The 25,899-nt window shown below is 44.4% G+C and overlaps 1 protein-coding gene across 1 annotated transcript in view; it reads right to left on the bottom strand.

Annotated features, from left to right (window-relative positions):
* URGCP (upregulator of cell proliferation) overlaps positions 1-22,176 on the bottom strand; it is a 37,010-nt gene extending 14,834 nt beyond the window's left edge. Inside the window, 3 exon segments of the mRNA XM_027861247.1 lie at positions 21,571-21,610; positions 21,613-21,866; positions 21,869-22,176. Coding sequence (XP_027717048.1) covers positions 21,571-21,610; positions 21,613-21,866; positions 21,869-22,103 — 529 coding nt within the window. The 5' untranslated portion in view covers positions 22,104-22,176.
* Between the last annotated feature and the right edge of the window lie 3,723 nt (positions 22,177-25,899).

Raw genomic sequence — 25,899 nt, 5'->3', positions numbered from 1 at the left:
TATTGTCCTGATCTGTCAGTCCGACTTCCCTGAGAAGAGGGAAGCGGAATTAATAATAGCCAAAGAGATTGATATACATTAAGGTTTGAGAAGCACTTTGCCTAGGCTCTGAATCTATGGAGGAAAAGGGTCACAGATGTCATCTAGTCCAATGCCTTCATTTTACAGATGAAGAAACTGAGACCATCAAGGGGGGTCGAGGGGTTTGACCAAGGGGGGATTCATACAGATAGCAAGCGTGACAGGCAAGATTTGAACCTGCCTCCTCTGACTGCCAAGCCTCTCTTCTTTCCACTTGACCAGACTGGCTTCCTAACTCATTTGGTTCTCATTACAAACCTCTAAACCATGTGCTACTAGCCATATCCTAGAGATAGCAGTCAAAGGGTCCTTGGCAACCATGGAGTCCAATCCTGGCTTAGTTTGTGAACGAGGCATTCATGGTCACCCACAGTCACCCATTAAGCGAGAATCCGAGGGAAGAGGTGAGCCCAGCTGTTCCTGATTCCCGGCCTGGCCCCAGCCCATCTGCACCAGCTCCCACCCTAATTGTCCTCCATGTTGTATCCTCCCCATATGAGGTCAGGAGCCATGTCTTTTTCCACAGGGTTAGTGCTCAATAAATATTTGTTGATTGAATAAATTGAATGCATCTCTGTTGACCTTAATTATCATGAAAAGTCAATAATTGTGCAGACAAAAAACCTTCCTGGGTGAGTTCAGAGATCAGAATGTGCTCACCCAAGTGGAAAAGATTCTTAATGGCAGAGGTTTTGTTTTTGGGTTTTTTTTTTTCTGTTCTATCAGGCTCCAAGTTGACCTTGTCTGCCGTCCTTTCTCAGGTACGGAACTGAGCTTTTATATAAGGGTGGAGGTGGACTTGTTTTTCAATTCAAGGCCCCCAGCATTGATTAAGTGTTTGCTGTGTAAAAGGTATTGTGTTGGTGCTAGAGATACACAGACAAAAGAATAGATAATCTCTGCCCTCAAGGAGTTCATTACATCCTACCTGCAGGATACAACACGTGCAACAGATAAAGTAGTAACAGGGGGGAGAGAGGACTAGCTAGGAGGGGAATCTGGAGGGGCTTCCTGGAGGAGGTGGTGGATCTGAAGGAAGCTAAGGATTCTAAGAGGCAGAGGGTGGGCAGGAAGCAGGGGAAACAGCACATGCAAAGTCAGAGGCAGGAAACGGGACGCTGTATTTGCAGAACCACAAGGACAGCATTTTGCTAGAAACGGAGAGCCCAGGAAGGGGAGCAAGGTGAAAGAAGTCTGGAAAGTTCGTTTGGAACCAGACTGTGAAAAGCTTTAAATGCTAGGCTGAAAAGTTTGCATTTTGTGCTCTAGGCAAGTGGGAACCACCTAAGATTCTTGAGGGGCGAGTGACCTGGTCAGGTTCCTGCTCTAGGAAGATTATTTTTGCAAGTGAGTATAGATTACAACAGAGGTGTCAAACTCACTCTCCCAGCAAAATGAGAGTGTGTCCTAAACCAGATTAAAATTAATTAGGAAATGTTTAACAAGATAAATAAAAATACAAAACAACACAGATAATGTTCATTTGTGGTTTTAGAAGTCAATGCGCAGCCAGCCGGCAGGGACCTGTTTCTATTTGTTTGACACCACTGGGTTAAGGAGAGATTTCTGGGGAGCAGGCTGATTAAGAAGCTTTGCTCCAGTCCAGGTGAGAGGTGAACAGCACCTGGCTAGGGAGATGGCTGGGGAGGTGAGCACTCCTGCCTTATTGGCCCCAAGGTAAAGGAGAGAAACCGATCTGGGGAGAGTGAAAAGGAATCCCAGGGGACCGAGGGTGGAGATTCGCAGCAGTCCCGAGGCTGGGCTTAATCTCTACCTGTATTTTCCTGTTCAGCCTGTGTGGTCTCTGAATCCTTTCCTTCCGGCACCACTTCTCCCAAATCAGAGTGCCTGAAACAATTTGAAAAGAAAACCGAATAGAGATCATGAGGGAGGGTTCCTGAGACCTAGGGAGTCTTCTGACCTAGAGAGAGTGGGATGAGCTGGGAGCCTCGGAGAGTCCAGAATCCCAGAAGGTGGCTGAGGGGAGGAGAATCAATGGACAGAATGCTGGGCTTTGAGTCAGAGAGACCCATCCAGCTTCAGGCACTTACCAGCTCTGTGACCCTGGGGAATTTAATCCTATATTTGCCTCGGTTTCCTCACCTGTAAAATGGGGAATGATAACAGCACCTACCTCTCAGGGTTCTTATGAGGACAAAAGGAGATAATATTTGTAAAGTGCTTTGCAAACCTTAATGTGTTGTATAAATTTTAGCTATGATTATGATCTTGGGTAAGTTATTTCCTCTGTCTGGACCTCATTTTCCTTGTCTATTAAAAAGAGGTGGGGGGCACTTGGATTCTGTGGCCTCGAAGGTTCCTTCCTGGGAAAAATCTATGATCCTACTAGTACAAATCCCTACACACACACACACACACACACACACACACACACACACACTCCTTCTGGGTTAGTTCTAAAAAGATAATAAAATTATTGTACTTTACTGCTGGTCATAGACATATTGATACACAGCTATCCGCAAAGTGATATTCTATGAATTAAACATAGAAGGCCCTCTAGAAATGGTATATTCAATGGTATATGACAAAGATCCTACATAAATGTGAAAGATGCAATGAAAGTCATCTAAAAATGAGGATGTAGAAAATAAATCTGATCTAATCAACTTTGGTCATGATGGAGTCCATCCAGAGAAAATGAAGAGAAGATTAACGGCCAAGTCCTATTTTCTGAGACCAAGGGAGAGCTGATGACTGCCTGACCTAGGGTAGAGCCTATATAGAGAGAAGGGGATAGATATTAAAGATGGCAACTAGGAGGATCAACTAGACTTAGAAACTAATTGGATGTTGGGAGTAAGGAAGAGAGAAGAATCCATTGTGGTGACTGGGAACATGGTGGTACCTGCCATATATGTGTGCACATACATACATACACACACACACACACACATAAATATTCAGAAGAAGGTCTCTGAGATAGTTCTCCATGGTCTTCTAGGTGGCAAGTGTTGGCCTTAGCATGGTTTTATACACACACACACACACACACACACACACACACACACACACGTATTTGTGTGTATATATATACATACATATATACATGTATATGTTTAGATAATGTATAAATATACTATATAATGTATAATATAAATGTAGGTTTACATGTACTTTTGTATATATCTGTATGTATGTATATATAATATATAATATAATATACTCTGGAATCTTCTGCCTAGAGATGTTAAATGAACTGGTGAGTTCCCCAAGTAAGAGTGTGTGAGGGGGTAGAGAAAGAAGAGAAAAGGGCATCAGGACAGAGCCTTGGGGGATGCCCACACTTAGAGAGTGGAAAGGGAAGAATGACCCAGCAAAGACAGAATCTAACCAAACCATGAAACTGCAAAACTTTTTTAGAATAAATATCTTTAAGTTGACTGTGCAACTGTGGCTGTGCAATAGCCTCCTTGTTTTAAAAGTAACAAACAAACAAAAAAAAAGGCTGGCAATTGGAAATTATGCAGATTTGGATTGTTCTATGCCTGTCAAATAACCAAGAAACTGAAGCTAGTATTTGTCCCCTAGGAGACCATGGAGGACCATCTTAGAGCCCTTCTGGCCCCCAGGAAAAAAGAAGCAGCAGGCAGCCCCTGAGTTGTGAGATGTTTGACACATCATTATAAGCCCTGCACCTTATTCTTTTTTTGGGGGGGGGGGTGAGGCAATTGGGGTTGAGTGACTTGGCCAGAGTCACACAGCTAGTGTCTGAGGCTGGATTTGAACTCAGGTCCTCCTGACTCCAGGGCCGGTGCTCCATCCACTTTGCCACCTAGCTGCTCCTGCAGCTTATTCTCCACATTGTACAGAGCAAAGATTCTCAAAGGGACCCTTGATTTGCTGGTTTGGGCTCTTCCCACAAAGCTGGATGAAAAGTAGTGTGCATAGTGGGGATAGAGAACTGGCCTGGGAATTAGGAAGGCTTGGGTTCAAGTCATGTTCTCTTTCAGTGCCCCAGTTATTCCCTCTGTGACCCAAAGCAAGTCACTCAACCTCTGTGGGCCTCAAATACTTCATCTGTAAAATGGGCATAGGTTGTTGTAAGGCTTCAATGAGATAAAGTGACTCTTTAAATGCCAGCTGTTGTCAATGGGAGCAGGCATCGCCCATTAGTGCAGATATGGTAGCCATGTATTATATTTACAGTTGATGGGAGAGGTTATTTGTCTTGTCATTTGTATATAATATAACACTACTGGCGAGGTAATAAAATATTTGCCTGCCCTTCAACTTTGCCATCTTGTCTCATGTTTTCGGTCACGGTCGTAGATTTCCAGATCAATGTAGGCAATAGCATCTATGCAACCAGAACTCATCACCTCATAGAAATCCAAGATGGTGGCGTGGTGTGGTAGAAGCAGAAATGGACGAGGGGTCCTGAGTCCTAATCCCAGCCCTGCCTCTAACTGTGACACCATGGCCAAGGGGTGTAACCTCTCTGGGACCTGTCTCCTCATCTTCAAGAGTGGCAGGCTGGATCATCACCGGAACATTTTATGATTCTACTTTGAGACATAGTCTCCAGCCACCCACAGTGCCTTGCAGATGGTAAATGCTTGATAAAAGTTTGTTGCATTGAATTGGATGTTCTGCATCTGAAACCAAGGACCTCCTGTAATAAAACTGGGGCTATCTCAAAGGGGTATTATGAAACTAGGACAAGACTAAATGATGGGAATGACTGTGAATAATAAAAAGTGTTTGGAAAATTAAAAGAGTTGTGTAATTCAGACTGATGTTACTAATGACATTAGCAAAATATCTGCACTGGCTGTCCTTCCTGCCTACATTCTTCCTTCTCCCTCTCAGAATCCTTAGCTACCTCCAAGCCTCAGCTCAAATATCATTGTCTGTGGGAAGGAGGTTTGCCTGGATCCCCCAGATGCTAGAGCCTTCCCCCACAAGGTTACCTTGTATCTACTCCATATGTATAATGTGTGTATGTACAATAGCCATATACAGACATACACAAAAACATATACATCTGTATAAATATGGTATATATGTGTATCTATATATAAAAAGGAAAAGGAGGAAAGAACAGAGAGAGGAGAGAGAGAGAAGGAAAGAGAGAGGGAAAGAGGGATAGAAAGAGAAAGAGAGGAGAGAGGGGAGAGAGAGAAGAGGGAAGAAGGGATAGAGAAAGAGAAAAAGGGAGAGAGAGAAAGAGGGAAGGAGGGAGAGAGAGAAAGACAGAGGTGAAGAGAGGGAGTGGGGTTACATGTTATCTCCCCCAGTGGAACCCCACTTTACCTGCAACTTCCTTGAGAAAATGACTGCTTTTTCGCTTTTCTTTGCATCCTCCCTGCTTAGTATGGTACCTGGTACACAGTAAGTGCTTAATAAATGCTCATTGATTGATTGATTATAGAGGAAAATTGAATCCATAAGCATTTATTAAGCATCTACTCTGAGCCAGGCACTGTGCTAAACCTCAGGATACCAAGAAAGACAAAAGATCATCCCTGCTCTCCAGGAGCTTCCAGTCCGACGGGGGAGACAATTACACTATAGACAGGAAAAGTCAGAGAGAATCAACCGAAGGAAGGCGTTGGATTTGGGGTCCAGGAGCCTGGGTTTGAATCATTCCTTCCCTTGGGTTTCCTCATTTTGTAAAATAAGGGAGTTAGACTAGATGACCTCCAGGGCCCCTCCAATCCTAAGAGGCTAATGTAAAGGATTGCGTGGACTCACAGATAATTTGAAAAAGCAACATGTAGTACAAATGCAAAGTATCCTTAATACTGCCCTACTTGTTTGTAATCATACAGAGTAATAATGTATCGTATAATTTATTACGACCCCACCAGAAGTGGGGCAGCTAGGTGGTGCAGTGAATAAAGTGCTGGACCCTGGAGTCAGGAGGATCTGAGTTCAAATCTAACCTCAGACACTTTCTAGTTGTGTGACCCTGGGCAAGTCACTTAACCCTTTTTACCTCAATTTCCTCATCTGTAAAATGAGCCAGAGAAGGAAATGGCAACCACTCCAGTATCTTTGCTAAGGAAGCCCCAGATGGCGTCATGGAGAGTCAGACACAACTGAAACGACTGAACAACAACTGAGACACTTACTTGCTGTGTGACTTTGGGTAAGTTACTTAACCTTTGTCTGCCTCAGTTTCCTTATGTGTAAAATGAGGATAAGAATAACACTTACCCTTCCAAGGCTGTTGTAAGGATTGAATGAGATATTTTTGAAGTACTCTTACAAAGCTTAAAGTGCTATGTAAATACTTGTTGTTCAGTCCTGTCTGACTCTTCCTGACCCCATTTGGAATTTTCTTGGCAGAGATGCTAAAGTGGTTTGCCATTTCCTTCTCCAGCTTCTTTTACAGTTGAGGAAACTGAGGCAAACTGGTTACCAGGCTGGTATGGCTGGTAAATGTCTGAAACTGTATGTGAACTCAAGTCTTCCTGACTCCAGGCCAGGCATTGTATCCACTGGGCCACCTACCTGCCCCATATAAACACTAAACATTATTATTATTAACTGAAAAGGTGAAGAAATAACATTTCTCTAACCTAAAAGCTTTTCCAGACTTGTCTCCTTAGATGGGAAATTTTAAGGAAACAGATGGAGAATGGACACTGCCCTGTGAACAGAGAGAAGCCCTAGTCCGGTTTAGATCCCTGCCCTTCCCCACCCCATGAAGTAATTAGGATATTGACTCATCTTCATTATGGTCTCCTCTTTCTTCATCCCCTGAAAGGAAAAGGCTAGGACTTACTCTCCTCCATCCCGAAAGACTGACATGCATGTTGATCAGTGAGAGGAGACACATATTTCAGTCTTTGGGTGAACAGGTCCAGGAAGGAAATGCTGTTTGGGAATATCAGTCCTAAACTGTACTTGAGCATATTAAGACCTTTTACTTGTTCAAATTGTCTCGGGGGTAGAGAGGAAATGTAGGAACTATGGCAATTTGGACATCCTCTGTGTGTGTGTGTCTTTCTGTCTGTAAGAATAACAATAAATTAATAAGGGTCATTTCTAGTAAATTTGTGACATCCTGTTAGGATTTCTTTTCTTCAACATTAAGAATAGACAGAGTGTACAAATGGACAATGTGTTGGACCCAGTATTAAAGACCTTCAGAAAACTGCAAAGTTCTTTCAGTGGTGTCAAACTCAAATAGAAATTGATGCCTGTGGGCTGACTATTAGCTTAGAAAACATTATCTATATTGTATTGTATTTTTACTTATTTTGTTAAACATTTCCCAGTTACATTTTGAAGTTTTGTTGGCCCCGACCAGTTTGACATCTCTTTGGTAAATGATCCCATAAGAGTCCTGGAATTAAAGGCCCATCTCTTTAAATACTGGTATTCTACCAGTGTTGCTCTATGACTAGGAAACATGGAACACAACATTCTCTTAAGAACCTAAAATGAATATCACACAGTGAGCGGTGAAAAAGTACATGGTGGGTGTGAGCATAGGACCAGAGAGGAACTTTGAAGACCAAGAGGTAGCCAGATGGTGCAGTGGTTAGAGCCCTGGACTTAATCGTCAGGAAGACCTGAATTCAAATCCTGCCTCAGCCACTTACTAGATTGATGACTCTGGCCAAATCACTTTGTTTCTTAATGCCTCATCTGTAAAAATGAGACACCTACTTCACAAAGTTTTTGTGAAGATCAAATGAGTTAACACTTATAAGGTACTTTACAAACCTTATACATGCTAGCTATTATTACCATTAAGGTATCACCAGAGAAATGTATGATAGAAGTTTTTATGCCAAGCTGATCAACAACTCTAACCTGTTCCCAGGGTATTCTACCAGCATAGGCATTTAGATCAAGTTACAACTCTCAATTATTCATGCTAATGGAAAGGGGGCAGGGGTGTAGATAATCCAAAACAAGGCAAACCAAGTCATCCATGACATTATAAGCAAAATGCATTGCCAGCACATGCAACGTGTGGCTAGTCAGTAAGCCAATAGGCTTTTATTAAGTGCTTACTATGGACCAGGTATAGTGCTAAGTGCTGGGCATGTTTCATATAAATCTATCAGTACTCTAAATTCACCAGGGAGTTTACTAGTCAGTGAAGTCCTACTATGAACCCTTTGGTAAAGCAGCGACTCACTCTTAATTCACTCTATTTCCCAGATTCACAAAGGCACAAAGGATTTTATGGGAAGGGGCTACTGTGTGGGAAGGAATGGCGAATGTGGAAAGTCCCTCTTCCAACACAGATGACAGCCCGTCTGTTAGCAGATCTATCTTAGAGAGCTGCCTGAGGAATTTAGAGACTTGCCTAGAATCACATAGCAAGATTCCAACCAGGGTCTTCATGCCTCTGTCCACTATATCCTACCGCCTCAATTCCCCAGGGTTTGGGGCCCCAGACCCATAATTTCATTAGAAGTGGAAACTTCCACTACTCCCAATTCAGAGCTGCCCTCTGAAACTACAGGGTTGTCTGGGCATTGTTGGTCACTCTTTTTCAGTTGTGTCCAACTTTTTGTGACCCTCATTCGGTGCCTGGCTTCAAATCCTGTCTGATCCTGAGGATCCCATCGGCCTTGGGCAGGGGTAGGGAACCTGCGGCCGAGGAGGACACGTGGCCGTCTAGTGCAGCTCTTTGTCCCAGGTGGCCTCATGCCTGGTTGGATCATCACCTCGTCACCACCTTTGGTCCCTTTTATTGGAGGGCGGAGCCATGAACTCCCCAAACCTCTACTTAAGGAGGGGGCTCAGGGCAGAACATCTCATTTCTCACCTGGCTGCACTACTCTGGGGCTTCTTCCATTTCCCAATCGTGAAACACCTTGATGTACTTCGTGTACATCTGTCACGTTCCCTGAGCCCTGCCCCGCCTCCCTCTTTCTGCTTCCTTTCGTGTCTCCCCCTATTGCATTGCAAGCTCTTTGAGGGCAGGGACTTTTTTGTATTTGTATCCCACTGTGCTCAGCACAATGCCTGGGCACACAGTAGGTGCTTAATAAATGTTTATTGGGTGACTGCCTGCTATTGACTAACTGACTTACCGGCTGTGTCACCTTGGGCAAGTCTGAGCCTCCTTAGTTTGCTCATAATAAAATGAGGGATGGCAGCTAGGTGGCGCCATAGTGCCTAGAACGCTGGGCCTGGAGTCAGGAAGACTCATTTTCCTGAGACACTTACAAGCTATGTGACCTTGAACAAGACACTTAACCCCATTTGCCTCAGTTTCCTCATTGATCAAATGAGCTGGAGAAGGAAATGGCAGACCATTCCAGTATCTTTGCCAAGAAAACCCCAAATGGGATCATGAAGAGTCAGACACAAGGTTCTGGGAAGGGACTGGGTTACTTAATATCCCTTTTACAAGATATAGATCCATAATTGATTGCTATTGGAATTTGGGACCATGTTCCATTTTGTTGATAGAGATGAATCTTTTTTTTTTCTGATCAGGAAATGAAGACTGCATAAGCCAACATGTTTTTCTTCCTTCCTGAACTACCAGGAAACTTAAGAACCAAATTCAATTCTTAGTTGTAGCAATCAGAGGACCTGGGTTCAAATCCTGCCTCTGACATATACTACCTGTGTGACCTTGGGCAAGCCATTATAACTTCTCTGGGCCTCAGTTTCCTCATCTGTAAAATGTGGGAAATTGGACCAGATCAACTTCTAATTCTAAATCTACAATCCTATATATAATCTGTAATAGTCTCATTTTACATTTTTGCATTTTAACTTATTTTACATTTTAACTTAGCTACCTTGATTTTCTTGTAACAAGGTAAAGAATAAATCTTTGAAAAAAAAAGTTGTGTGTTTTTTTTTTTAGCCAGGTAGAAAGAACCTCCAAGGTATTCTCTGTGCCTGGGCAAGGGACCTCCTTCAGCTGTTCTAACTCCCTAGGTGGGGAAAACTCTGCTCAGTTCTGTCTCTCTGGGCAGAGTGAAGTAATTCCATCGCCCATCCTACCAAGCCCCATCCTGTTCTACTCGCCTGTGTGGAAGAAGCTCCTCTATCCATTCCACTTCTATCCCTTGGCCTGTCCTAACTCCCTGAACCGCCCATTTTATCCAGTGGAATTCACTGGAAGATCCTGTTTCCAATGAAGAATCCCCATTCCACTGCAGTATTCCTATACCCATGTACCCTTGATGTATGCAGATATTTTCTGGAAAGAAGGCCTTTGGAAAATGCTATCCATATCCAAAGAAAGAACTATGGAGTTTGAATGCAAATCGAAGCACACTATTTGCTCTTTTTTTTTCTTTTGCTTTGTTTCCTCTTTCTTGTGCTTCCTTCTGTTGGTTCTAATTCTTCTTTACAACATCACTAATGTGAAAATATGTTTAATAGGAATATATATGTATAGCCTATATCAGATTGCGTGGGGAGGGAGGGGGGAGAAAAATTTAAAACTCAAAAGCTTATGGAAGTGATTGTTGATAAATCAAAATAAATTAATAAAAAAAAGGCCTTTGGGCCTCACCACAGCTTAATTGGAGGGGTTCCTCTGAGATTGTCTAAAATATCCCTAGGGGGCAGGAAAGGGAATAAACATTTATTAAGCACCTACTGTAGTCCAGGCACTGTACTAATCACTTTCCAAATATTCTCTCACTCGACCTAGTTTAAATTCCAAGAACCTCCCTATGTCCTCCCCGATCCCCCTACCATGATGATTGTTTGATAGACTTCTTTTACTCCCTTAACCTCACCACAATAGAGAAACAGAGAAGGACATTGGATCAGAAGGCAAAGAATGTGGGTTTGCATTCTGGCTTTGCTACTTTCTAGTATGTAAGACCAGACAAATTATTTCACCTTGATTTCTTCATGAATAAAATAAGGAGGTGAGATTACATGCTCTCTAAGATCCCTTCCAGCTTTTAGTTTCATGACCCTGTACTTCCAACAGTGACATCCTTACACCTCCTATGTCACTTTAAGTGATCCTGAGTCATTGAGCCTGGTGGATTGGTTTGGTCCAACCCAGCCTGGAGGAGTCATTCCGTCCCCTCCAGTAAAGATTCTCCATTGTGCTGGCCTATCCTTTCCAAAGAGACGATACCTTCCTGCTCTGATGGAAGAGCTGCCTCCAGACCAGCCTGACATCTGAGTTTCTAAATACCAGAAGGGTTGGCCTTCTCACACTTTATTCCCCTCCATCTCCTTCTCGTTACTCCTGCATTTTCTATTTTTTGTTTGTTTTTTTTTTGGCTAGGCAGTGGGGTTAAGTGACTTGCCCAGAGTCACACAGCTAGTGAGTGTTATGTGTCTGAGGCCATATTTGAACTCAGGTCCTCCTGAATCCAGGGCCAGTGCTTTATCCACTGCACCACCTAGCTGCCTCACTCCTACATTTTCCATTGCCATCCCCCCAAGCCTGGAATACGCTCCCTCCTCACTTCCTTATCCACAAAGCCTTTCCCAGTCCCCGTTAATGCTAATGCCTTCCTGTGATTATCTCCAATTTATCTTATAAATCTTTCACTTATATGTAGTTGTTAGCATGTTACCTCCCTTATTCGACTGCAATAGTAGGGACCACTTTTGGTTTTTGTTTTGTTTTGTTTTTGCCTTTCTTTGTAACCCAGAACTTAGCACAGTGCCTGGAATGTAGTAGGCACTTAATGATGCTTGCTGACTTGGTGTGTCAGGAAGTTGTCCTATCAGGAAGCCCAGAGATATAAAAATGGGTTCTTAACTACTTGTAAATGTCTAATGGAAATCAGGAGGATTAGTTTTGACATGCAAATATGCATTATAAATCCCTGAATGGGGATTCATCTTCTGTATAGCTGCCAAATTGATATTCCTAAAGTACAGGTCTGTCTGTGTCACCTCTCTGCTCCTAGAATTAAAATACATACTCCTCCATTTAGCGATTAAAGCCCATCACAATCTGGCTCCAGACTGTCTTTGCTGGCTAATTACACATTACTTCTCCCTGTGCACTCTGCTCCAGGCCAAACTGCTCTAATTGTTCTGAGTAGACAACAGTCATTTCCCATCTCCACACCTTTGCACACACTGCTCCCCAGCCCTGGTATGCCTTCCCTCGGCCACTTTCTTCAAGAAGTCTTTCATTCCTCCAGGTGTTATTATTTGGCTCTTCTCCCTCCCTGCTGTCTACTCTCCTCCCCTCCATCTCTGTGATTTTATTTTATATATATTCTGCATTTGCTTATCTGTGGACAAGAGGTAACCCCATTCAAACTGAATATGAGCCGCTAGAGGGCAAAGGCTGACTTACCTTGGGATTCGTGATCTCAGTGCTTGGCATAATGCCTGGCACAGAGGAGGAACTTGATAAGTACTTACTAATTGATTGATTGATATTGTAAAGGAAGTGGTGTCAAAGGCTGGTGGAAAGTGGGGGGAGAGGAACCGGATGGTTGGGAGTATGGGGTTGTGAACAGGTGAAAGGGGGAGGTTGGAGGGCAGTACAAAGCTGGAGATAGGAACCACGAAGACAAATGGAAACCAGAAAAAGAACAGATTCTCTCCTTTGGTCCCTGACCCTTTGTTTCCTCATCTTCTGGTCTGGTTTCTCATCCCTGCCTGACTCGACCTCCCAGACTTTGGACCTTGTTATATGCCTGGATTTCTCAGTCCAGATTCCTCCCTGCATCCACTGCCTTCATGAACTTTTCTAACTAACTCAGCACCACCTGACTGAGGGCATTGATTTCTGTCTAGACCAGGGGTTCTTAACCATTTTTTTCTGTGTCATAGATCCCTCCCTACCCTTTCGGCAGACTGATGAAGCCTGTGCATCCCTTCTCAGAATCATGCTTTTAAATAATCAAAGAGAATACTCAATTTCAGTTAGAGATGAGGAAAAACAAAGATGTCATTCTTTTTTCCTCATCCAGAGTTTACGTACCTCCTGAAACCTATCCAAAGACCTCTGTAGACCCCAGGTTAAGAATCTCTTATCTAGATTAACTCTCAGTCCTGGCTTCTCCTGGACTTGCCACCCACCTCTAATCTGGAAGTAAGAGGTAAAGTCTTGGACAAACCAGAAAAAAAAGACAGAAGGAAGAACAGAGTGTTCATGGTATTTCAATCCAAAGACAACCTCTCTCTAGAGAGTCTATGTCAAAAACTGGAGAGAGGAAAACAGAAAGGAACCAGTTGGCCAGGAGCCCAGTTTGGGGGGAGGGGACTATGAAGTCAGTAGGATCTCAACCAGAAGTCAAAGGGGTACATCTGGGGCACACACAGGAAAAATGCTTAATCCTCCATAATACAAAAGGGGAACTGAAGGCAGCAGCTCCATCCAGAACTGGAAAGTTACAGTCACACAAATGACTCCAATGCACAGTACTGCAATAACCTTCGGAGATTTGTGGAGAAGTACAGCCCCATGTCATAGATGGGACAAATGTTATTAGTCCCACTTTACAGATGGGAAAACTGAGACCTGTAGACTTTTCAGTGACTTGCTCATGATCATGTAGCTTGTTCAATGTCAGGCAGATACCAGGTGGACTGTCCAGAACCATGACCTGGAGGGTCAGGCCCAATGCCAGGGGCCTGAATATGAAGGAAGGCATGACCTTGGGCAAGTCACCAAATTCTTCCAAGCCTCAGTTTCTTCATGTGTAAAATGAATGGGGTAGATGGTGATATCTGGTGTTCTTAATCTTTTTTGTGTATTGGACCCCTTGGGTAGTCAGGTGAAGCCTATGAATTCCTTCTCAGAATCGTATTTTCAAAAGCACAAAATACATGGAAACGATTATGAAGGAAACCAATTATGTTGAAATACAGTTATCAAAAAAAAAAGTTCATGGACCCCAGGTTAAGAACCCCCAGACTAAGGTCCCTTTTAGCTATAATCTTATGACCTAGATTCTCTGGGCCTCAGTTTCCTTATCTGTAAAATGAGGCTAGACTAGATGACACCACAGCTCTAAATCTATGATTGTAGGATAATAATAATAATAATAGCTAACATTTACATAGCATTTACTATGTGCCCAGCACTGTGCTAAGCCATTTATAATTATTATCTCATTTGATCCTCACAACAACCCTTTGAGGTAGGTGCTGTTATTATCCCCATTTTAGGGATAAGGAGACTGAGGCAAACAGAGGTTAAGTGACTTGCCCTGGATCACCCAGCTAACAAGAGTGTTGAAGCTGGATTTGAACTCAGGTCTTTCATGACTCTATACCTAACACTTTATCCATGGAGTCACCTAGCTGCCTCTGAATTATACCCTGAAGACAAGTTTGTCTTCTAAAAAAACAAACAAAAAACCACTTTCTTTATGTCATTCTCCTGCTTTAAAATCCGAAATGACTTTCTATTGCCTAGAAGATAAAGTCCAGATATCCTATTAGCCTGGCACTCCAGGCCTTCTGCAATATGGCTCCAACCTACACCAGCTACTTAACTGCCCAGATCTTATGCTCCCATGAAACTGGTCTACTTGACATCTCTTGCACATGCCCTCACACTTGCGCACTTCCTATCACCCCATACCCAGTCTGCTCCTCTCTGCCTGTCCGAATCCTACCCAACATTGAAGACCAAAATAAAAAAGTAAACTCAGAACAAAGCCACAATGTGCCATGGCAGACCCCAAAAGCTAATGCTACCTTGAGAGTGGGATGTCCAAAATGAGGCAAGGGAGAACTCCATTACATCCTGCCCATGTCTGGACTATAATATTCAATTCTGAATATCTCATTTTAGGAAAGACATTGATAAGCTGGAGAGGGAATGCCCAGAAGAAGACAAGCAGGATGGTGAAGGGCTTCAGATCACCAGGAGGATCACTTATAGGCATGGAGAATGGGAGGAGAATAAACTTAGGAAACAATATGCACAATGGTATCAACAAGGTAAATAGAGTCAATTTGAAAAGGCAACAAAACCCTGGCCAAATAATGGTCAGAAGCGCACCATCAAAGGGAGGGATACAGCCTTTCTTTCTGTTGATAGTTTTTGATTGGAGAGTAGTTGGGGGGGGGAGGTAGAGAGGTCAGGGATGTGTCATGTGGGGTTTAAAAAAATTATATTACCAAAAACTAGAGAATGAATTCTGTGAAACAATAGCTACCATTCATTGTGCTGAAAGGTTTGCAAAGAACTTCTCATATATTATCTCATTTAAGCCCTCATCTTGTTCTTAAGTTATAGGAGCTCACTTGGCAATCCATTCATTTCCAAGGGCTCCATCACCATCTCTATGAAGATGCTTTACCTATATGCGTATACATATATATGTGTATGTACGTATGTGTATGTATATATGTATGTATTTATATATATATGTATATATCCAACACCAATCTCTCTCCTGACCTGTAGTTACATATCTTCACAGCCTCTTGGACATCTCACCTCAACATGCCCAAAACAATTCATGATTCCCCCCTGCCCCCCAAGCCTCCCTGCCTTCCAAACTTTCCAATTATTATTGAGAGCACCACAGTCACTCAGACTAACCACCAGTGTTATCCTTGACTGCCCACTCTCATTCATCACCCCTATACACATTCCTTTACCAAGTCTTTTCTATCTTCACAGCATCTCCCTAGGTATAGAACCACAACCCTCATTAACTCTCACCTGGATTCATTGCTGTCCCTTACCAGTCTAATTGGCCTTGATGCCACAGATCTCTTTCCACGGCAATCCATTCTCCACTTAGCAGCAAAGGGGATTTTTCTAACACATAGGTCTAAATCATGTCATGCCTTTGCTCAATGAACTCAGGTAGCTCTCTGTCACTTCCAGGATCAAGAAATAAAGTCCTCCGAGGTTCAGCACTTAACTCTTCATAAACTAGGCCCTTTCTACTTTTCTAGTTTCTCAACATTTGGATGTCTCATAGACATCTTAAAAACCAACATGTCCAAAACTGAACTCATTATCCTTGCTTCAAACCTTCCTCTCTTTCTATTACTGTTGAGGGTATCACCATCCTCCTAGTTTCGCAGTCATCCTGGATTCACTATCTCTTACCCCCAGTATCCAATATGGCACCCAAAATGTCAATTTCACCTTTGCATCATGTCTTGAATACATTCCCTTCTCTTCTCTGAGGCTGCTGCCACCCTGGTGAAGGTCCCAATCACCTCGCTCCTGGATTATTGCAGCCACCTGGGGGTGGGTCCGCCTGCCTCCAGTCTCACGTAGACAACATTCTTTCTCACCTCTTCAGAAAGGAGGGAGATACATGACATCATTTCTTCTCCAGGACCATTATTAATTTGGCAGTTACTCAGAGTTTGAGATTTTTTTAAACATCTTTTCATTTGCATTGCTGGAGTCACTATGCATATTATTATGGTCCCATTTCTTTCACACCACATCTGTTCATAACAGTGCACTTTGTAAGAGGATTTCTTGGAAAGTATGTTATATCCAAGCAAAATATATCAGTGAATTTAAAAAAAACTAAAAAGAATAGACTGGTGGTGATGGTGTAAGGAAGGATTATGATATCTGCCTTCAAATATTTGGGAGTCTTTGGAAGGATGATTAGAAAAATAAAAATAAAATAAAATTTTTAAAAAGGGGGCATCTAGGTGGCATGGTGGATAGAGCACTGGCCCTGGAGTCAGGAGGACCTGAGTTCAAATGTGGCCTCAGACATTTACTAGCTAGCTATGTGATCCTGGGAAAGTCACTTAACCCCATTTGCCTCCAATAAAATGAACTAAAATAAAATAAAATAAAATAAGAGCAATCAGATTTTGGCTTGGCTCCATGGGGCAGAACTATGAACAATGAGTCACAAGTTATAGGGAGACAGATTTAGGCTTGATGTCAGGAAAAATTTTCTAATAATTAGTCATCTAAGGATGAAATTGGCTTCTCTAGAGTGAATGAGATTACCATCACTGGAGGTATTTAAGTGAAGGCAGATTGAAGAGCCTTTGTTGGGGAGATCATAGAGGGGAGTCTGGTTCAGATCCAGGTTGTAGGAGATGGCCTTGAGGTCTCTGCCAACCAAGATTATTGGTAAGGGACAGCAATGAATCCAGGTGAGAGTTAATGAGGGTTGTGGTTCTATACCTAGGGAGATGCTGTGAAGATAGAAAAGACTTGGTAAAGGAATGTGTATAGGGGTGATGAATGAGAGTGGGCAGTCAAGGATAACACTGGTGGTTAGTCTGAGTGACTGTGGTGCTCTCAATAATAAGCCAGATTCTAAGAAAACCCTCCTCCTGCTTCTGAGGTTAGTAGATACAATCTACAGTGCCTGACACACAGTAGGTGCTTAATAAATGTTGATTGGTTGACTTCCCCTTCCTCTCAGGGACTTTAGCACTTTAACCTACAACATCCCTTTGGTAACTAACCGACACACCACTTTATGAACTTGCTAGGACTGTTATTTATCTTTCAGCATGATGCTGTAGATAGCGGGGCTGGCCTTGGACCTGGGAAGCCTGGGGATGGGTCAGTCCTGCCTCAGGAATAAACTGACCCTGGCCAAGTCACCTAACCTCTTAGCACTTTAGGCAACTCTTTTTGAAGACCCTCTTTTGCTGAGAAGCTGCCATCCAGCTATGGGAGAGGGCTTCTCCTCACATGGGATTTCCCCAAATTAACAAAATCACAGGTGCAATCCCTACCTCTCCCTGCCATAATTTAACGTTTTGAATTGCAATATGTTTGGTGTTTCCAAATAGATTCAAAGCCCCAAGAAGGCAAGGACCTGCCTTAAACTCTGTGTCACTACAGAGGCCAACACAGGCCAGATGCTTAACTAATCCAGGCCAAGGGATTCCCATAAACTTCATCTCCTACAGTGGAGAAAGCCAGGTTCTAGAGGGGCCTTTTCCTTTATTGCTGTCAGTCTGGTAGCATCTGGTCCTCAGCATTTCTCAGTCTTTGGGCTCAGTGGGTAGCACTCTCCTAATTCCCCACCTTCACTAGAAACACCCAGTAGACAAGGTGGGAGAAACATGGCAACCGGTTCCAAATCAGGCTTCTATTTCCTCTCTTCCAACCTTCCCCATTGGGATGGTTTTAGCCTTTTCTTTGTATCCCCTGAACTTAGCACAGTGCCTAGCACGTAAGAGGCAGGTAAGTGGGGCAGTAAACAAGAGTGCTGGGTCTGGAGTCAGGAAGACCTGAGTTCAAATCCAGCCTCAGACAGCTGTCTGACCCTGGGCATATCACTTAATCTCTGCCTGCCTTAGTTTCATCTGTAAAAAGGGGGTAATAACAGCACCCACCTCCCAGGTCCCAGGGTTGTTTTGAGGCTCAAGGGAGATAATATTTGTTAAGCACTTTGTAAACCTTATAAATGCTAGTTATAATTAATTATAATGAACACTTAATAAATGCTTGATGACTGGCTATTGTACTCATTTATAACACATCCAAAAACTGGGCTCATTATCTGCCCTCTATCCTACCCTCACTCCATCTCTTCCACAAAGGTCCTTATTTCTTTTTTGGAGGCAGTTGGGGTTAAGTGACTTGCCCAGGGTCACACAGTTAGTAAGTATCTGAGGCCGGATTTGAACTCAGGTTCTCCTGACTCCAGGGCTGGCGCTCTATCGACTGCACCACCTAGCTGCCCCAAAGGTCCTTCCTTCTATGGAGGGCACTGCCATCTTTTATGCTGCCCAGGTTTGAAACCTTAACTGCATCTTTGATGCTTTCTTCTCCCGAATGTCCAAGTCTTAGATAAGATCTAATCTAGGATAAAATACAAGCAGGTCCTCAGCCTGGCATTTCAAGCCCTCCATAATATTTTTCTGGCCTCTATTTTCTTCCCTTTTCACACTATATTTCATTTCCCATCTCCTCCTTTCAGAATCCTTATATTCCTTTAAAACTCAGCTGTGGTGTTCCCTCTTCCTTCCAAGCTCTGCTGTTCTCCCCACATATTAATTCGTCTCCCTCCTCAAATTACCTTGGACTTATCTCTGTCCACTCTAGCGACTCCTCTCCTCCTCCCAGTGGAATAGAAGCTCTTTGAGGACAGGAACTGGTTTGTGGTGGTGGTGGGAGGAGGAGAGGAGGAGAGTTTGTATCTCCAGCCCTGGCCTCTATAATTAGAGTTTGTTGAATTGTTTGCTTCTCCATGGCAGAGGGGCCTGGCTTTTGACGCATCTGGCAGACCTATAGGGGCCAGCGGGTCACTGCATTACATAGGCCTGGACTAGGGCCCTGCCAGGCAGGCTTCCTCCCTCCCACATTCTCAGGAAATTCTGGCCTTCTTCCAGAACAAGGACAGGAAAGAAGCTCCCTGCTCTGCCCTGCCTTGCCCTGCCCTACTGCCCTGCTAGGCCCTAACCTGCCTCTCCCTTTATGAGGCTACTCTCTTCCTCTGAAGCCAGGATCACGTGGGCTGAGGTGCACCTGTGCTATGCAGCCTTGAACTCTCTGATGCATTTGGGGGGACTTCCCCATTTGTATGCTACTGGCTTCATAGACTCCCAGCCTTTTGTTAAGTGCCAGGTAGCCCTGAACTGGCTGTTGGCTGTTACACAGACAGCTATACTGCCTTGTCTCCATCTTCAAGTAACTTACAATTGAATAGAAAACTATGAGGATAGTGGGAAAATCTCTCAGTAGAAGGGAGGAGACCCAGGTTTGAATCCCAGCTCCTAGTTTACTACCTGACCTCGGTTTACTCATCTATAAAATGGGGGTGGAGGTGGGGTTGTTGGGTGAGATGTTGTCCAAAGTCCCTTCTAACCCTAACAATCTGTTGAAATGATATATGTATAAACGATTTGACTAACAAGCCACATGGCTTTAGTCATCAGTTACTCAGTTTCTCTAGGCTTCTAATTCCTTAAGCAGCAAAAATGGGAAAATTGGCCTAAGGCAAGGTTTCTGAACTTTTAAACACTATTTTGATAACTATATTTCAATATAACTGGTTTTCTTTGTAATCCTATGTATCTTATACCTTTTAAGGGTCTTATTCTGAGAAGAGGGTCCGTAGGTTTTGCCAGAAGAAAGACCTGGCGTAGACAGTCTCAAAGACCCCAACTCTAATCTACAGAAGCACCAGGGCAGAGTGGACAGAATGCTGAGCCTGGAAGAGGGAGGACTGGGTTCAAAAGCCTACCAATGACTAGCTATGTGACCCTAGAGAAGTAGCTGAACCTTTCTGAGCCTGTTTTCCCCATCTGTGAAATGGGAATGGCAATGTATGGATCACCTGCTTCAGAGTTGAGCGCTTTGTAAATGCACACAAACAGGTGGTATTCTATCAGGAGAAATGCCAATAAATTTCACCAAGAACAGCAGGAAAAAAACAAACAAACCAGAATTAGCCTTCTCACAGAAGGAGCTAGCCAGGGGATAGTTCCCACTCCCTCCCTCCCTCCCCCAGGCCTCTGGAGATTCCCCTGCCAACCCTCCCCCCCCAGCTGTTAGAGCCGGTCAGCACTGAAAATGGGGACGCTGCAGTCAGCCTCATCTGGTGTAGGATTCTTTCCCCAAGTATCATCACTGGGTCTTTCTGACAGCCACATGACTAAGCTTATGTTACTCAATGAAGCACAGGCCGCCCAAATGTATGGCTCAGTGTATGAGTGTGTGCGTTGCTGGGGGGTGGACGTGGGGAGTGCTAGAGTCAGACAGAGTTAGAGCTTGCGGGAAGCCCTGACGCCGCAGCCTACCAGATCTAGAATTCAGAAGGAATGGGAATGGTCATCTGAAGGAGAAAATGAGGCCCAGAGATGATGCCCTACCTTGCCCAAGATCACACATTTAAGTGACCGGAAAAATGAGTTTCCCCAGGACCACACACTGCTGGACAGTGAGGGAATCCAGAGTGGAACTCGGGTATTCTAGATGGCCTACCAATCCAAGTGTTCCTCCCTGTCTGTCACTAGCTGTAAGGCTTCCCTCTCCCTGGAGTCTAAAGAAACAGACCTAGGCTGATTGCAGAACCAGGAATCTGGCCCAAAGAACCCTAGGGCAGCCTGGAGGGAAGCAGGCCGGTGGCTCCCACAGGCCGGGAGTGATTCCTGAAGATTCCCAAGCACTCATCTCAAGAGGAATATGTTGCCCTGGCCTTCTGAACACCAGGAGGCTTCTGAGCTCCTTTCAGATGACTGTTTTTGGTGTTCCCCCCCTAGTGACTGGACCTGAATGTACAGGCTAAGTCTCAAAGGTCAGAGGTGACTGAGACGCACCAGTGTTTGGGTTCTGGCTGTCCCTCGGGGCTGAGGACAAAGGTGTGTGGGGGAAGGCTAAGGCTGAGGCCAGGCCCAGGTCCAAGGGGCTGATCCCTGGGAAGCAAGCTCTGGCTTTTAGCGTCCACCCAGCAGGGAAACAGTTAAAGAAACCGGCTATTCAGGCCTCCGGAGCTGTGAGCTCAGAAATTTCCACTAGGATTAGATTCCCTTCAACTGGAAAGTCAGGCCAAAGTGTCTCCCGGAGCCAGTGCGGCCCTCCTCCGCGGGGCCCTGGCTAGGCTGGGAGGTCCCTGGCCATCCAGCTGCAGGCATCAGAGAGGGTTAGACAGAGGAGGATGAGCTGGGGCGCTCAGGAGCAGCACTCACCCTGCAGACGCCATCGGAGCCGGGCAGGGCAGGGCGGGCAGGCGAGGTCTGGGCTCCGGCTCCGGCTCCGGCTCCGGCTCCGGCTCCGGCCCCCCGGCTGCTCCGGTTTCCTCTGGTGCAGAACGGTGAGTCACTCTGACTCGGGCTCGGAAAGGAAAGCCCTAGGGTGGAGCTTGCCCCTAAGATAACTAGGGATTGCACAACCCGCTCTGCTCCAGGGCACTGCTCCAGGGACTGCGCTGGCTGGGGATGAGCCGGGCGGCGGCAGCGGCGGCTGACATGCGGGGATGGAGCTTGGGCACCTCGCATTCTCGCTGGCCGGGAGCTCCGGCAGCCGAGTGGGGGGCGGGCGCGCGGGGGTAGGAGGCGGGGTGCGGCCGAGGGGTTCGCCTCCCCTCCTTCCTGAGGCCGACCTGACCCCGAGGAGTCTCCCGGTGGCCCTGTCTCCTCGGGGAGGACCAGCTGTCAACCTGGCCTAGAAGGGGCACGGACCCTGTCGGAGGCTCCCTCTGCAGCCCTTTGAGAAGCAGCATGGCGCGTAGCAGGAGCTCAACAAATAAATACCTCCCCACTTAGACTCCGAGGGCTGCCAGGGACCTTAGAGATCGTCTGGTCCAACCGTCATGGCTCTCCTGCTGAGTCGTAAATGCGTGAATGAATCAGTGAAATTCACATCAGTGCAATTCACAAACACGTGACTGCTTCAAACCAAAGGTGCTCTTAAACAGTGATAAAACGTCTCCCTCTGAGGAGGGTGGGAGGGGGACAAGCATTTATTAAGCACCCACTGTATGCCAGGCACTGTGCTCCACAGATATTATCTCATTTGATCCTGGCAACCTGAGAGGCAGATGCTATTTCGAGTCTCATTTGACAGCTGAGGAAACAGAGGCAAACAGGTTAGATGATTTGTCCAGAGTCACATAGCTAGGAAGTATCTGAGGTCCAATTTGAACTCAGGTCTTCCTGACTACAGGCTATCCACTGTGTCACCTAACTAATTGCCATATTGGGTAGAGGTGCTTAACCGTTTTTTGTATCTTGGACCCCTTTGACAGTCTGGTAAAGACTATCAACCCCTTATCAGAATCATGTTTTTTAAATGCATAAATACATAGTTACAAAGGAAACCAATTAAATTGAATAAATGTATCCAAATATATTTTAAAAAACAAATTCGTGGATCCCAAGTTAAAAATCCCCCGCAGTACAACCCCCTTAAGTGAGGAAACAGTCCCAGAAAGAAATGATTTGCCCTGTCACACAAATCCCTTAGCAACAGCCTGTATCTTGATGTCATGGCAATCGCCCTAACCTGTGGAAATTACCCCATTCTCTTTTTCCAGCATAGATTCCTAAGAAACCTTCCCCATAACTAAGATGAGTCCTAGCTGTGATGGGATTCAAAGTGCATTGGAAAAGGACCCTGGATTTCCAAAAATGTATCATAAAATTCTAGTTCGGCTACTAAGTACTTGTGTAAATCTAGGGGGATCATTTAGCCTCTCTGGGCCTCAGTTTCCTCGTTGGGAAAATGAGAGGCAGACTAGGTGATTTCTAAGGTCTTTTCCAGGATTATATTTCCAGAATTATACAGAGGAGAGAGTACTGAACGTGCAGTAGCTCTGCCATTTGCTACCTATGTGACTTTGGATAAGTCACTTCCCCTGTGCCTTAGTATCTTTAAAAAAAAACCAAAACAACTCAAACATTTCCATATTAGTCATGGTGTGAAAGAAGAATCAGAACAAAAGAGAAAAACCATGAGGAAGAAAAAAAAAGAGAGAGAATAGTATGCTTCTATCTGCATTCAGACTCCATAGTTCTTTCCCTGGATGTGGATAGCATTTTCCATCATGAATCTTTCTGGTCCTTAGTATCTTTATCTGTAAAATGAAAGCATTGGGTATGATGCTCTCTGGGGTCCCTCACAGCTCTGAATCTATGGTCTGTGTCTTAATAGTTGGTATTCAGGGACATTTGGGTCGCTTTTGATTGTCTCAAGAGATCATCTTTCCTATTTAAAATGGACATGGGGAGCAGAACGTTTGTGATTTATGCAAGGGGATGGGGTATAAGGAGGCAGCATTGCTTAGAAGATAAGCATTAGACCTGGGTTCTGGTCCCACCTCTGATGCTAGCTTGGCAGGACACTTAACCTCTCTGGACCTCCATTTTCTCATTTGTAGAATGAGGCTAATGATATAGAACCTATTTTAGAGGGCTGTTGTGAGGCTTACATGGAATGATGTATGTATGTATGAGTCAGCAAATAGAGATTAAATGACTTGCCCAAGGTCACACAACTTCTAAGATCACATGGTCCCAGCTCTGGAACCATCTTTGGGGAAATCACTTCACAGCTCTCATGAAGAGGTTGGACTGAGGTTGTATCAAGTCCCTTGGGCTGATTCTCCCCCCCCATTATGGTGAAAGCAATCCTTCACTTCAGCAAGCGTATTTTGTACCTACTGTATTCTAGGTACAAACTCTTCTGTTTACTTTTAAAGCCCTTCATAACCTGACTCTCTCCTTCCTACTTTTCCAATCTTCCTACACCTTACTGTCCTCCACATACTCTGTAATTGATACTTCATCTGCAACTCTGTGCCTTTTCACATGCCTGGAATACTTCCCCTCCTCAACTCAACTTCCTGGCTTCCTTCAGGTCTCTGCTAAAGCTACACTTTCAAAAGAAGTCTTTCCTAGGTCTCCTTAATCTTAATGCCTTCCCTAAGACTCTTCCCAACTTATCCTATCTGTAGCTTGTTTGTATACCTATTTATTTGCATGTTGTGTGTTTGCATGTTATATCATGAACTCCTAGAAAGGAGGAGACTATACGTATGTGACTCAGTGGGTAGAGCCAGCACTGGCTTGGAGTAAAAAAAGAACGGAGTTCAAATCCAGCCTCAGATGCTTACTAGCTGTGTGACCCTGGGCAAGTCACTTAACATCTGTTTGCTTTAGTTTCCTCAACTGTTAAATGGGGATGATAATAGCATCTACCTCCCAGGGTTGCTGTGAGGATTAAATGTGATGATACTATACTTGTAAAGCACTAACACAGTGATGGGCACATAGTAGTCACTCAATACATGCTTGTTTCTTTCTCTTTTTTGGTCTTTATTTGTATCCCCAGCACTTAGTACAGTGCCTGGCATACAAAAGTCAAACAATAAATGCTAATTGACTTCCTGCTCTTCAATATGGATGCGAAAATTAAAATGGCACTGTAATGATGCCATAGATTTGGAGCTAGATCCCACAGACCATCTGGTTCCAAACCCTTATTTTAGAGTGGAGAAACTGAGGTGTGGACATGACCACGCAAGAAGCAAGAGCAGTAATACTAGTAGTAGAAGTAATGGTGGTTGTGGTGGTGGTGGAAGCAAGAGACCCAGATAAGGATTCAAACCCACAATGAGGGCTCTTCCCATTGTACCACATTGCCCTGTCATTTCTGATGGAGCTACAGTGTAATAGAAAGGCAAAAGCCTTCTCTCAAAAACAATGATAGCAGGAAGATGTGCCAAGTTGAGGGGCAAAACCGGTATCAGTCACGGCCATATGGTCTTAGCCTAGGAAACAGTAGTCAGGGGAAAAAGCTATTCTATTTTCTGTCTGCATGACCTTGGAACAAGTCACTTCTGCTCTCTCTGAGCCTCAGTTTCCTCCTCAGAAAATGAGGGGTTTGGGTTCACTAGCAACTGAGGTCCCTTCCAGCTTTTGTCTACAACTCTCCAAAAAGACCAGAAGAAGGGTCTTCCCAGTTGGGGCCTGGGGAGCGTCCCTTGAGCTGTGGCCATCTAGAATATGCACAGCCAGTGACCCCTGCTGGTCAGTAACAAAAACTACAGTTTTCAGAGTTTCCATTTGAATCTACTAAGGCACTGAGTTAGGCACTGGGAATCAAATCCGAGAGTGAGACAATCCTTGCCCTCGAAAAGCTTACATTCTACTAGAATGACACCACAGATCCATGGAGTTTCAAAGAAAGGAAGTACAATTGTCAAACAGGTTTTAGCTCCTTTGCCCTTCACAACTACCTAATGACATAGGCAGAGGTTGGCATCATTTTACAGGTAGGAGATGTTGATATTTATTGATCATAAAACACTTAAACAGCACTTTACATATATCTTCCCTGATCCTTCCAACAACCCCGTGAGATAGATGCTATTATTGTTCCCTGATTATAGGTGAGGAAATTGATATTTGCTCAAAGTCATATAGCTTGCTGCTGCTGCTGCTGCTACTACTACTACTCCTACTACTACTCCTACTCCTCTACAACTACCACCACCACCACCACAACCACTACTACTA

This window comes from Vombatus ursinus, unplaced genomic scaffold (genome assembly GCF_900497805.2).
Source record: "Vombatus ursinus unplaced genomic scaffold, bare-nosed wombat genome assembly UNPS02014599.1, whole genome shotgun sequence".
NCBI classification, from domain to species: domain Eukaryota; kingdom Metazoa; phylum Chordata; class Mammalia; order Diprotodontia; family Vombatidae; genus Vombatus; species Vombatus ursinus.
This window is presented reverse-complemented; position numbering and strand designations above follow the sequence as displayed.